We start from the raw sequence: 13,466 nt of genomic DNA, 5'->3' as shown, positions 1-13,466 counted from the left end.
GCCCAGGACTGTTGCACTGCAGCAGGATTGCTGTTCCCTCCCTGCCTCACCAACCTACTGTGTTGCCCTCCTCAGAGGCTACTGCTATCTGGTTGACAGTAATTTTTTAGCTAAGACAAATTTGATTCTGTATCTCAGGAACTCTTCTAACTTTACCTCTCCAGTTAGCTGGCCTTAATTTACATATTTTATCCATCTCCAGACTAATACGCACAGAAACCACAAGATTGTGGGGCCATCAGGATGCTAAAGTCACAGGGTGTGTGTGAACACCCTAGTTCCTATATATCATTGCCAAGTTTATATATTAAAGTTTCTTGAACTCACCATCATAACTATTTTCGTTCTCTTTCTCTCTTAGTCACAGTACAAGAGTCACTTTGTTGCCGCCAGCTTAAGCAACCAGAAAGCTGGAAGTTCTGCTGCTGGGGCAAGTGGATGGACAAGTGCAGGGAGCTTGAATTCTGTACCATCTAATTCAGCCCAGCAGGGTCTTAACAGTCCTGACAGCCCTGTTGCTAGTGCCACCAAGGGCATCCCAGGCTTTGGCAATACTGGGAACCTCAGCAGTGCCCCAGTGACCTACCCCACTGCCGGAGCCCAGGGAGTCAACAACACAGCTTCAGGGAATAACAGCCGAGAAGGGATTGGGGGTAGCAATGGGAAGAGAGAGAGATATACTGAGAACCGGGGTGGTAGCCGTCACAGCCATGGAGAGAGTGGCAATCGGCATGGTGATAGCCCACGTCATGGAGACGGTGGTCGCCATGGAGATGGATACCGCTATCCAGAAAGCAGCAGCCGTCACACTGATAGCCATCGTCATGGGGAGAACAGGCATGGAGGAGGTGGAGGCCGACATGGAGAGAGCCGAGGTGCAAATGATGGTCGAGGTGTAAATGACGGTCGAGGTGCAAATGATGGCCGGAATGGTGAAAGCAGGAAAGAAGGTTGTAATCGTGAGAGCAAGATGGACCCCAAGGTGGATAGCAGTAAGATGGAAAAGATGGACAGCAAGACAGATAAGACAGCTGATGGTTTTGCTGTCCCCGAGCCACCCAAGCGCAAGAAAAGTCGATGGGACAGTTAGATGGTATGTGCTGAAGTGTGAAATCCTTTGTTATTTTTAGAAAGATTTTCGGTAATTACGTGTCTCAGGGCTGGGTTGGGGTGGGGCCCAAGGTGTAAGGACCCCCTTCCCTTAGTGGGTAGCTGGCACTTGGAGACATGACTCCTCCATCTGGATCGTTTTTTGGATTATTGGGGGGGGAGGGGGGTGCTGCTTTGATCATAAGCAGTGAGAGCTGGGAAGCTTCTTTTGGCTCTGGGTTTGTCGTGAGGGCCTTATAGGATATAAAACTAGGTTTATATCATATGTAGTGTGTATTTTTTACTGTCAGCTTATAAACATCTATAAGTTAAAACCTTTTTCTTAGCCATGTGCCCAGGCAGTCCCTTTTAGGATTTGGCTTCTGCAAAGCCAGTCCTTTAAGATGTTAGGGATGTTTGGGAAGCACTTTGGTGCTTCCATACATTTGCAGGGAAGGGAGGTGTCTGATTCTAAGTGGAGTTGATGCTCAGGTTTGTATCCAGCCCTGAGACGGGAAGAAGCAGCCTGTAGTAGAAGCCCAGAGCCACTACTATTAAAAGGTGAAAAATAATCCTAAAATCAGGATTGCTCCAGGTCTGAAGTGTTGCTAAATTTAAAACCCCAACAGCTTTTAACTGTCTTCCCCCTATTTCATTGTGTGTTGTGTTTTTTTTTAACTTGCCACAATGGTAGAAAAATCTTTTGCTGAAATGATTTTGATGATTTTTGTTTTATGTTGTTTATAAAGGAAATATACATACTTCAAATTTTGTGACTTTTGAAGGTTTCTTTAAGATGTGCATTCTTTTCTGCTTGCTCTAGTAAATGTTTTACTACTGGGACCTGTGGATTGTCTGTCATTTCTACCTCAGGAGTCAGAACATGTTTAATAGGATTTAGAACAGTGCAGCACCTAAGTTAGCCCTTAATGGGAACTGGCAGAAAAGACATCTATAAGCATGGTTTTATTTAAATGGCAATAGAAGAGGACGGAGAGACCTGAGAGGCCCAGAAATCAGACTAGAGTGAATGCCACCTCAACACTCAAGTTCCCCTTATAATTTAGAACAAGTGCCCTGTCTTCTTCATGGACGGGTTGTGGAGTCCAACAGGGCCCTTCAGCTGTGCTTTAACCAGAGGCAGGAGATGTCCTCACCGCTCAGACCACCATGAGTTCTAGGTACCCACACCTCACCGTCTTTTCAGATGACTGTGATGCAAGCAGGGTGCAGCTGGTAACAGGGAGGCTGGAGTAAACTGCAGAATCGCTCCTCCTCCATACACTGCCTTCTCAGAGGCCCTGGTGGCTCTGCTTACTTCCGCCTGTTTTTTTTCTTCTGCTCCTTCCGTTGCTGTGCTCTTTGGTCCTTCTTCATCCTTGAGTCCACCACTTTGAAATGACCTCTGACTCCAGCTGGCCGGCGCACTTTGCGGCCCACACCTTTTTTGGCTACGACATAGGTGACCTGGCGTTTCTCCTTGCCAAGGCCAGCCTTCTTGTAGAGACTGTAAATGGAAGAAACAGTTGGCTTTCTGGCACTTTTTAACCCCCATGTGTCTTTGTGGGTGACCTCCCCCAATCACCTTCGAAGCTGTGCCACTTTCTCTCGTTCTGAGATGTCCACCGTGTTCACCACAGCTTCTGCTTTCTTCTTGGTTTGTTCCAGCTTCTTCAGCATCTGTGTGAGGCCCTGTCAGGTTAATCTCTGCCCCACCCCTGCCCCACCTACCCCTCATCTTGGGCAGCCCCAATACTTACCCTGCGTTTCTTTCTGGCTTTAGCCTCAGCCACTTTCTTGATGGGACGTGCATTGATTTCTCGCCAACGTTTCCGATAATGCTCCACCTCCTTCTTGTCAATAGGCAATTGCCGTATCCTGTGCTGCTTTTCCTCCTGCACAAACCACTCTGGAAGCTCCCCTTCGTCCTCATTAAATGTATACCTAGATGGCGAGGACACAGCCCTAATGACCACTCCATGCTTTGTGGAGAAGAAACCACCACTTGCCCCTTCCCGCCACACACACAACTGGGCGGCTTCTCGTGATTTTCTTCCCCTTACCGGCTAAAGGAATTATCTATGAGGTCTCTCTTGGCCTTTTTGGAAGAGGCAATAATAGCACCTAACGCAAGGCCTTCAGGGTCCAGTATCCGATGTTTCACTAGAAGGGGAGGAAAAAAGTCCAAGCTCGATTCCCAAACATCCATGGTCTCCTCCCATCCCACTGGGTGCAGACCCACTCACCTGGGTCCTCAATAGGCACTATCTCAAACCCATCATCCTCTGACTTCGGCCCACAGCTTCGCCTCTTACCACGGCGTGGTTCCCAGCTGCAGAAGAGAAGAACCATGTGTCCACCATCACTCCATATCACCCAGACCCACTCCCACCTCACCTCAACCTGGTTCCTGTTTAAGGCTGCAGTGGGTAACTTCCGGAGATCCTACCATGGCTGTACCAGTTAAATCAGAATAATAAGTATTTTTAAAGCTCTTGATCTACAGGCAAGGTTGAAAACGCCCAACTTAGAGAAATGGTCACCACTGCTTCATTATCCCTTCTCCCATCAGCTGCAACCACTCACCTCTCTTCATCCTCACTGCTGCTGCTGTCGCTGTCGGAGCTGTCATCTCTCTCCCCACTCCCAGGGCCAGTGGCAGCCTCTGTCCCTAGTGGAGCCTCTGTCGCCTTAGGGGCCTCATCTGGGCACTGGGAAGGTTTTCTCTCAGTCTTCAAACTAGAAGATGGTGGTGGCGGTGGCAGCTGCGACTGCCCCTTCCGGCGGCTCTCATACAACAGCTGGGCCTGACTGATCTCCAGAGCCTCATCAGCATCGTCCTCAATCCCACTGAAGCCGTCCTATGATAGGGGAAATCTTTAGGTATCCTTCAGCAGGGAATGCCAGTTCCCTGAGTCTTGACCCCCTAGCTTCCTCTTACCTTTGAGAACCACAGGCTGGCTTGTTCTTCCTGCAGGACCCCCTTTTCCTCCAAAGGCACCAGCAATGGGTTCTCTTCTTCATCCTCCTCCCCTTTATCGTCTTCTGCTTTGGCAAATCGTCCACTGTAGCCCCAAGAAAAGTGGGTTAGTGGCCAGTGCCCTGGAGAACTCCCCCCTGCCCCACGCCTTTGGCAATACCTGCAGACCAGCCCCCACCTTACCACTTTTGGTCCTTTAGACTCCGAGGATCTCTGACTCCTGCCAGCTCTTCTGGATCCAGGTCACTATCCAGAGATGCATCATCATCATCCTCCTCCTCACCATCTGACACATAGATGTCATCTCTTGGCAGATCGGACAGAAACATGTCTGCAGCACTCATATCCCCTTGTGTTACCTCCTCTAACAACTAAAGTTTGACAGAGAAACAGAGATCGAGGGTACTTGAACATACTGCTTTTTTTCTGTGTCCATTATCTTAGTTTCAGCAAACACATTATCTCCTTCTACAGACAGGGAAGTGATGGGGCTGTCAAAACCATCCCATTCTAGACCAGATCACTCACCTGTTCCACTCAGCAGTCTCATCTTCAATGGTAGCAGAAATAGGTTTATGGAAAAGTACTCATACCCTATATAGCATCAAATTTTAAAATACTCTAACACATTAATTTTTCTTTAAAAACATTACCTCAAAAAAAGGTACCACATCACCTACTGAGAATAATATAATCTACAAATTTTGTTTCCACTGAATAAAGGAGCCCAGGCAATATGTTTTACTCATCCCCCAAGCCCTAGTAGGTAGGTTCTATTATTCTCTTTTACAGATGAGGGAACTGAGGCAAAATACGGATAAGTGGTAGTCTGCTCCAGAACCACTACACTTTCCTATACAACAAAGACGACCTGGTTCCCATTCCCACACAAAAGCCACAAATGGCCTGTGACACTGCTTTTATTTAAAAGTCAAATTCCCTGTATTCACCATCCAGCAGCCAAGTGCGCCGAGGTGCTCACTTGGCCTCAGTGAACTGAGGAGCGCTGCTCCCCTGAGGTAAGCCCTCCGTCACCGGGCTGGTAACCCATTACCCTGGCTACAGCTACCAGAAATAGCTTCTTGCAAAGAGTGCCTCTTGGTTCTTCTATTTTTACGTATTATATGATACATACACATATGTAATATCCTTATAGTATTCACAAATCTTCCCAATTTCATGTTAGGTTTATGTTTCTTCCTGGCCTTTGAGACACAAGGCTCTTGTTTTTTTTCCCAGTCACCCCTCACCGAGTCATATTTATGGGTGGACAAGCAGCCATGAGCAGTGATCATGCAGCACACTAAGAAAATGATGTTTAATCCCCGATCCCCTTCCAAATACACAAACAGATCCTCTGGTCTCCTCAAACTGTTCCAACCCCGCCTCACCTGGTGACCCCGGATGGTGCGCAGGGAGAACATGCCAGTCTCCCCCTCATCTGCAATGGAAACCCCAGGAAGATCCATCTTTAGCTCCACACGCTCCCGCTGCTTTCTCTGCTCACGCAGCAGCTTCTTTTTCTTCCTGAGGGGACAGTTTGAGGAATGATACCTGCCCAGCTCTGAAAATTGCTCAACCATTTCCTCATTCTCTTCCTCCATCCACACACACACAAACTCTGGGGGGCGAGGGGTAGGAGGGCAGTTCCCCAAACTCTTCCCTGCTCTCCTCACCTCTTTAATTCTGCCACCTCCTGGGCCTTCATCTCTGCCAGGGTCCGGTTCAATTGTTCCTCCTCTTCCTCCTCCTTAGAGAGCTGCCTCGGGGTCCCAGCTGTTGAGTCCTCTTCATCACCTTCCTCCTCCTCTCCTGAGCTGAGGCTGACAAAACAGACCAAGGAGTTTGGTTATTTTCTAGACACACCCCGACCCCCCAACACCCAGTCAACATCTGTGCTTTAGCTCCCTCCTCACCTGATGTCCAACGCCTTTGCTTGCTCTTTCAGCTTCTTGGCTACATATCGCCGAAGCTTTGTTCTCCAGTTCAGTAGGGACCTGTCCCAGAAATACCATTACAAACCTTACCATCTCCCTTTGTCCCTGCTTCCTCCTCTGTCATAGGCCCACATCCCAAATTTCCTGAGTCACAAATCCTAGGACTCGGGTCCCCAGCCCAAACCTCTAGCACAACAACGTTCTGTTCTGAGATCAACAGCATGGCTTTCAAAGGCCTTTCCCTGCCTTTGGCACTTACACCACCCCCACATCATACCTAAGCTCCTTGCGCCCCAGCACTTTGATATCCTGACAGCACACCCGTATATCCTCAGTGGTAGCTGGATGCTGTGCCAACTCTTCATCATCTAGTGAAATCTGTGTGGAAGAAGGGAAAGGAGTTGGAAAACATTCAGGCCATGTTTCTGGGGTTCCCTTCCCATTCCCCCAAATCTGGGACTCACTTCACTGGCTTTGGAGAGGAAGTCAACAGGATTGGCAGCTCGGAGGAAGTCAGTGACTGAGGTACGATGATAGAGAGTGAGGTCACCCTCAGCATAGCCTTCAGCCTTAGGGAGGGAAATAAAGAAGGTTGAGTGGTCTCTTATGTGGTGTCTATTGGACTCATCAGGCCCAATCTCCCCAGAGGTCCAGGACCTGAGAGTGACCACATTACTCAACACACCTTTGGTTTCTTCTTAGTCACTAATTCAGTAACTGTCTTGGCCTGAACTTCAACCTCCTTGAAGGCAAATTTTGGGTCAAAGAATTTACTGTCAACCTTGTCAGGAGCCAGGTATCCTAAGATGATAGGATATATAAGAAAGTGTAAAAAAGTGTGCTTTGGTAGTTAGGAAACGAGTCAAGAGAAAGAAGGAAGTGATGCCCACCTACCCTGGCAGACTACAAAGATCTCTGCAGATTCATGGCGCGAGGCCTGGGGCTTGGTGGCCTGGACATGGCGGAACAGCTGCTGGAAGATCCAGAGCAGGGGCTGATAGTCACGGGAACGGAAAACCTTTGTGATGAAGCAGCCACCACGGGCCAGAAAATCACAAGCCAAACGGAGAGCCATCAGTGTCAAATGGGCTGTGGGGGAGAGAGGATTAGCCGAGGTCCAATGCAGCCCGACAGGCCATGCCCACCTCCACCATCTCCACGCCCCTGGCACCTTGTGAGTAAGCATCATGGACCCAGCTAGCCCCAACATTGGGGGCCCCATCATTGAGCACAACGTCAACTTTCCAGGTCTTCAGCTCCTTCCTCAAGGCCTACAAGGGAGGGAAGGGGTTATAGCCGCAGAAACACAGGAATGGCTACAGATGGAGGAATCCCTGATTCAGTCATTTGTTCACCCAATCATTTGTTGAGTGCCCATTAAAGGCCAAATACTGTGCCTGGCATGGGGGATATAACACGTCTGCCAGGGTGGCGTGGCTCAGTGGTTGAGCTCAACCTATGAACCATGATGTCACGGTTCAATTCCCCGTCAGGGCACATGCCCAGATTGCAGGCTCGATCCCCCGTGTGGGTGTGTGGGAGGCAGCCGATCAATGATTCTACCTCACCATTGATGTTTCTATCTCTCCCTCTCCCTTTCTCTCTGAAATAAAATAAATAAATAAACACGCCATGTCTGTCTTCATGGAGCTTACAATCTACTAGTGAGCCTTCCTGGAAAGGATTTCACTGAAATCTCTGCACTTCTTCCAATTTCAAACACCTCATTCCTGACCAAATAAAGGCTGGAGTGGATGAGGCATATTCCAGGCTTACAGATATCATGCAAACACTGCTTAAGGCACAGTAAACAGGAAAAATCTCGCCTTCAGAAAATTTGGGTGAGAAGAGGACAAAAGTGGATGTTTGCATATAAAGGGGTTAGGAAGAGAGAGATTCTTATCACCTGCCTACAGCGTTCCGTTGTGATGTCCTCTTGGAGTGTCACCACATTGGGAAGAGGCTTGATTGGTACCAGATCCACCCCTGGAAGAAATCAGGTCAGAGTATTCCAAAAGGTTGCCTCAAGCATGAAGAAAGGAAATGTAGGGCACATTATCTTGTACTCCCACCCCTAAAACACCCGCGTGCACCACCTGTCACTCACCCACAATAAGACTTGATACAGGCATAAACTTGGCAGCCACCTGCAGCCTATGAAAGAAGAATAAAGATTAAAATACCCAAGACTATTCCTTCCCAACCCTTGACAATATAAACCCTCTTCCGTGTTAGGAGGAGCTCTGCCAAGTGCAGTGGCCAGAGCAAGTCCTATGTACACGTTCCAAACCTCTGTAGTATATGTTCTGGGGAGTAGAGAAATTGAGGCTGTTATTACTGTATCCGCCCTCCCTCCCCCCAATGCAACTCTCAGTCATCCCAGGCCAGATGGAACCCAGAAACCAGCCGCCAGGAGTGCCAGGTGCCGGTAGTTACGCACCATCCCCCTGGCGCAGCACACAGGTCCAGCAAGGCTCGGGCTTTCTGAAGGAATTGAAAGCGACGATTCAGCTGAATCAGTTTGAATGCAGAGCGGGAACGATAACCTGGGGGCGTCAACAAAATAATAAAGTCCACGAGGTGCTTTCCCAGCGGAATTTCTGCGGCCTCACAACCCACTATCTCTTTTGCGAGAAAAACTCAATGTTCAGGAGCGGGGGGGGGGGGGGGGGGGTGAACCTGACAAGTCGCTCGTCTAGCTCGCGGAAGGCGCAAATTTGACTTACCAGTCTCCTTTGCCAAGTGATAGAACTTGTCCCGCCGGCTCTTCCCGACTTTGCCCTTCTTGCCCATGGTGGGACGGGGGGGTGTCACTCAATCTAGGGAGAAAGTAGAAACTGGGACGCCTCTTCCTGGAGCACTAGATTCCGCTCGCCGTAGCAATCACACTCAGCGCCTTACTCCACATCACTCGCAACCAACACCGTTTCCACAACTCTAGGAGCAGCACATGGAGGCAGCAACGTACTTCCGCTTCCGCTTGCGTAGCACGCGTCCCCGGCTCCAAGTTTTCTGTCATTTGGAGAGTGGCCACAAAAAGCATTTTACTCTGTCGCCAGGTTGCATATAAACTGTAGCTTGGAACCAAGAGAGTAGACTATGTGAACTAAAACCGAGTTTCTAGAAACATTTAGGAGTTCTGTGCCCTTCCAAAACTCCCGGCCTCGCGCAGCGCCGCCGACCTCCGGTCTGTCAGGGCCCCTGTTATTTGTTGTCATTCCCGCGCCACCCGGCCCATTGACCCGGATGCACTCTCTACCCCAGTTTCCGGTCTCCGCGTCCCTGCTTCTGCGCCTGCGCGCCGAGGTGGCTGGGATGCCGGCGATCTCCACTACAGAGGGAAGATGGCGGTTGATGGGCCCGAGCAGGTATGTGGCGGCGGCGGCGGCGGCTGGGCGGGGGCCGGGACTGGATGCGGAGCAGGAGTGATCCGAGGTGGGCCGCCGGCTGGGGCAAGAGGTCGGTGGGTCGGGAGTGGGTGGTCCAATCCAGATCGGGCCCTGCCTGGGACCGGATCTGCTGTGTCAGCGCAGCCCCCGGGGGGTCAGGGTTGGCCGGGAGAGAAGACACGGCGGAGGCGGAGTGAGAGATGAGCGATGAGAGCGGGAACGGGCCCGTCGGCGAGTCGCAGGAGACAGGAAACGCGTCCTTCCTCCCGGCTCCGCCTGTGGTAATAACACCCGGGTCTGTAAAGCGCCGGGCTCGGGACAAAGCGCTCCGTGCGTGTCGGTCGCCTCTTGGTCGTTCTGGTTCCTATGAGGGAGGCGGCATTCGCGTTCTGCTTTTAGTTTAGTCATGGAGTAAAGGAGGGTTCTGAAGAAATGCAGGAAGAGATTAGAACCCAAATCTGAGGCCTCCATCCAAGCTGGAAGTGGCTTGGCTATTTAGCCTGTTGTCTAATAATTCCACTGTGTCTTCAGATGGAGCTGGAAGAGGGGAAGGCAGGCAGTGGACTCCGCCAATATTATCTGTCCAAGATTGAAGAACTCCAGGTGAGGACGGACTCCAGAGGGACAAAGGGAGCTAGCAGGGGGATGAATGGTTGATGGAGATTTCAACAATCCATAAAATTCCACTGGGGCCAGTAGGAAAATAGTTTGTTACACATCTTCCAGAGTCAAACAGAAAAGGCCATTCCTTTGGGTAGAAGCCTGATGGAGAGGATTTCACATAAAAGGGAGGACACAGGCTCAGGACCTGAGGTTTATCAGATGGGGGTTGGGGTAGAGTGAGTGCAAGGGAAGACAGAATTGAGTCTGGACAATGTTGATAATAGGGGACTGAATGAAAAGGAATTGGCAACACAGTGCTCTCGCCTAAAGAGGGAGCGGGGACCATAAGGAAAACAATGAATATGAATTGGATGGAGGAAAGCCATAGGGAAAGTTTCTAAACTGCAGGTACATTTGCAGGTATTGTATCTGGGTTATCATTTTTGAAATCCACTTGTGATTTCATACAACAGCCCTGAAAAGAGGCATGGTGTAGGGATGCTCTGCATACTTGCAGTTGGTAACAGAACTAGATGTTTTAAATGGCTCTACCTAGCAGTTAGTTGGCAGCAGGAGGGCTAGAACTTAGGCTTCTGACTCAAAGATCTTTCCACTGGAACATGTTGATATGCCACTCTGCAAGAAATTGTCTACATGAGCCAGTTGTAATGTTGCCCCATTAGGGTTTGTTGTTCCTGGATCAGTGTTAGACAAGTAGCCTTCTTTGATGGCTGCCATTAGGGTTTGTTGTTCCTGGACCAGTGTCAGACAAGTAGCCTTTTTTGAACAGAGGGGCTGTTGGAGGACAGGCCAAGGCCATTAGGATGATAGTGGAGAATCTGAAACCTGCAGATGCCTGTGCTCTGTCCTCACTCAGTTCACACCAGCCTGAGGGTCTTGACCAAGATCTTAACCTCCTACTTTTTTCTGCCTTTTGAAACTTCTTGTCCTCCGCAGCTGATTGTGAATGACAAGAGCCAAAATCTTCGGAGGCTGCAGGCACAGAGAAATGAGCTTAATGCAAAAGGTGAGGGGGGAAGGTTGGCTATGGGCAGTTGGTCTGACTTCTGACTGTTCACATCTCCCTGAATTGTCTTCACTTCGCTGCTTTTGTCCATGGTGATGCCTTGCATTGGTATATAGTTATTCATATGCACATCTCCTTCCGAGCCCCATAGCAATCCCCTTAAATAGAATTTTTGCTTTCTTTTTGTAGCTTTCCCTTCCAAATGTGCTTAGTTCCTGGGTATGGAATTGAGTTATCGGGGAGGGAACACCAAAGCAGCCGGGTGACCACTATGTCTGTTTCCCATCCAGTTCGCCTGTTGCGGGAGGAGCTACAGCTGTTGCAGGAGCAGGGCTCCTATGTGGGGGAAGTAGTCCGCGCCATGGATAAGAAGAAAGTGTTGGTTAAGGTAAAGGCAGCATCACCCCAGGGACCATCTGCTGAATCCCCATACCTTTGTGTGTAGCCTCCCAAGGACAGCATTCTGTCACGTTATTCTAGGACTTACGGGTCTCCCTGGGGGAGGTTGGTGGTTTGGTGACTGTCAGGAAAAGTCATGAGCCCTGTTTCTTTAGGTGCATCCTGAGGGCAAGTTTGTTGTAGATGTGGACAAGAACATCGACATCAATGATGTGAGTGCAGCAGATGAGGTGGGAGTTTGGGTCAGTTCTCTCCACACAGCTTCCTGAAAGTCTCACCCCTCTTCCAGGTGACACCCAACTGCCGGGTGGCTCTAAGAAATGACAGCTACACTCTGCACAAGATCCTGCCCAACAAGGTAGACCCACTGGTGTCACTGATGATGGTGGAGAAGGTGCCAGATTCAACTTATGAGATGATTGGTGGACTGGACAAGCAGATCAAGGAGATCAAAGAAGTCATCGAGCTGCCTGTTAAGCATCCTGAACTCTTTGAAGCACTGGGCATTGCACAGCCCAAGGTGAGAAGCAGGGCTTCTGTGGGAGGGCCAGGCTGTTCCTCAGACCGAGTGCAGGGTTTGGGGAGGGATAAGCTGGCCTTCCTCGCTGAAGAGGGCTGGGGGAGATACTATCAGGGCATTGCAGCGGTTTGGATAAACACCAGAAGGGACATTGACATGCATTCTTTTATATCTCTAAGCTTCTAGTATGGGATCTAGCACAGAGCAAGCAGTTAGTATGTGTTCATTGAATGAAACATGGGGCTGGCTTTCTGCCCTGAGACCTGCTGTTTCCCTCTAGGGAGTGCTGCTGTATGGACCCCCAGGCACTGGGAAGACGCTGTTGGCCCGAGCTGTGGCTCATCATACAGACTGTACCTTTATTCGTGTCTCTGGCTCTGAATTGGTACAGAAATTCATCGGGGAAGGTAACTGGCTAGAGACATGAAAACCAAGTGGAAGTGGGGGAGGGGGGGAGTGGGGGTAAGGGTAGGGAACTCAACTCCTAATGCCAGCTTGGCCTTGGCACAGGGGCAAGAATGGTGAGGGAGCTGTTTGTCATGGCACGAGAACACGCTCCATCTATCATCTTCATGGATGAAATCGACTCCATCGGCTCCTCACGGCTGGAGGGGGGTTCTGGGGGGGACAGTGAAGTGCAGCGCACCATGCTGGAGCTGCTCAACCAGCTGGATGGCTTTGAGGCCACCAAGAATATCAAGGTGAGGTGGTGGTAGCGATGGGATGAGCTGAGGGAAGGCCATGGGTGAGGTGCAACCTGGGGAGGCGCCTAGCTGATGCCACCCCCTTCTCCACTCAGGTTATCATGGCTACTAATAGGATTGACATCCTGGACTCAGCTTTGCTTCGCCCAGGGCGCATCGACAGAAAAATTGAATTCCCACCCCCTAATGAGGAGGTTTGTGATGGGCAGTGCTGGGCATGGCTCTGGCTCGGGGTGGGGGTGGGGGTGGGGGTGGGGGTGGGGGTGGTGGTATGGTAGACAGTGGGGCTCAGGTTTTTCCTCTCATCTCTAGGCTCGCCTGGACATTTTGAAGATTCATTCTCGAAAAATGAACCTGACCCGGGGGATCAACCTGAGAAAAATTGCTGAGCTCATGCCAGGAGCATCAGGGGCTGAAGTGAAGGTAATCTGGGGGCCCAAGGAAAAGGAAGGGGCAGAGGCAGGAAGCTCTGGGTTCAAGGGCACAGCAACAGCCTTCCTTCCTTTCCCTGCTCAGGGTGTGTGCACGGAAGCTGGCATGTATGCCCTACGGGAACGGCGAGTCCATGTCACCCAGGAGGACTTTGAGATGGCGGTAGCCAAGGTACAAGCCTCCATCTTTTCTGCCTTTGCTGACGGTGGCTCCAGAGCAGTGGGCATAGGGCCTGTGTTCACCCAGTTTGTAACAATGTTTTCTCTCTCTGCAGGTCATGCAAAAGGACAGTGAGAAAAACATGTCCATCAAGAAGCTATGGAAGTGAGGTGGATGGTCCCTGTGTAGATCCCTCAAATAAAGCTCTGCAGGACAAGGCCTTTAGG

At 50.2% G+C, this 13,466-nt stretch overlaps 3 protein-coding genes across 6 annotated transcripts in view; 2 read left to right on the top strand and 1 right to left on the bottom strand.

Moving 5' to 3' along the window:
* The window catches only part of DDX42 (DEAD-box helicase 42), a 31,885-nt gene extending 29,953 nt beyond the window's left edge, over positions 1-1,932 (top strand). For all 4 annotated transcript variants that reach the window (XM_079796970.1, XM_079796971.1, XM_079796972.1 and 1 more), the window contains one exon: positions 362-1,932. In XM_079796970.1, the coding sequence (XP_079653096.1) occupies positions 362-1,090 (729 nt within the window). In that variant the 3' untranslated portion in view covers positions 1,091-1,932. The remainder of the gene's footprint in view (positions 1-361) is intronic.
* Positions 1,933-2,035: 103 nt separating this feature from the next.
* On the bottom strand, positions 2,036-9,243 carry FTSJ3 (FtsJ RNA 2'-O-methyltransferase 3). Its single transcript, XM_079796974.1, has 20 exons — positions 8,733-9,243; positions 8,447-8,552; positions 8,114-8,160; positions 7,913-7,992; positions 7,178-7,277; positions 6,901-7,095; positions 6,692-6,807; positions 6,471-6,575; positions 6,284-6,384; positions 5,986-6,066; positions 5,746-5,892; positions 5,461-5,596; positions 4,253-4,440; positions 4,031-4,154; positions 3,676-3,950; positions 3,336-3,421; positions 3,153-3,252; positions 2,850-3,033; positions 2,675-2,769; positions 2,036-2,596 (listed from the first exon to the last, which is right to left on the bottom strand). The coding sequence occupies exons 1-20, from the start codon at positions 8,797-8,799 to the stop codon at positions 2,404-2,406; spliced, it is 2,526 nt and encodes an 841-aa protein (XP_079653100.1). The 5' UTR covers positions 8,800-9,243; the 3' UTR covers positions 2,036-2,403.
* A 44-nt stretch (positions 9,244-9,287) lies between these two features.
* On the top strand, positions 9,288-13,457 carry PSMC5 (proteasome 26S subunit, ATPase 5). The gene is made up of 12 exons (XM_079796978.1): positions 9,288-9,374; positions 9,927-9,998; positions 10,956-11,025; positions 11,316-11,413; positions 11,580-11,636; positions 11,714-11,944; positions 12,225-12,351; positions 12,455-12,645; positions 12,744-12,842; positions 12,961-13,071; positions 13,165-13,251; positions 13,355-13,457. Exons 1-12 carry the CDS (start codon positions 9,351-9,353, stop codon positions 13,406-13,408), a joined length of 1,221 nt encoding a protein of 406 aa, XP_079653104.1. The 5' UTR covers positions 9,288-9,350; the 3' UTR covers positions 13,409-13,457.
* Positions 13,458-13,466: the final 9 nt, after the last annotated feature.

The sequence above is a fragment of the Cnephaeus nilssonii genome (assembly GCF_951640355.1).
Source record: "Cnephaeus nilssonii genome assembly, chromosome: 19".
NCBI classification, from domain to species: Eukaryota; Metazoa; Chordata; class Mammalia; order Chiroptera; family Vespertilionidae; genus Cnephaeus; species Cnephaeus nilssonii.
This window is presented reverse-complemented; position numbering and strand designations above follow the sequence as displayed.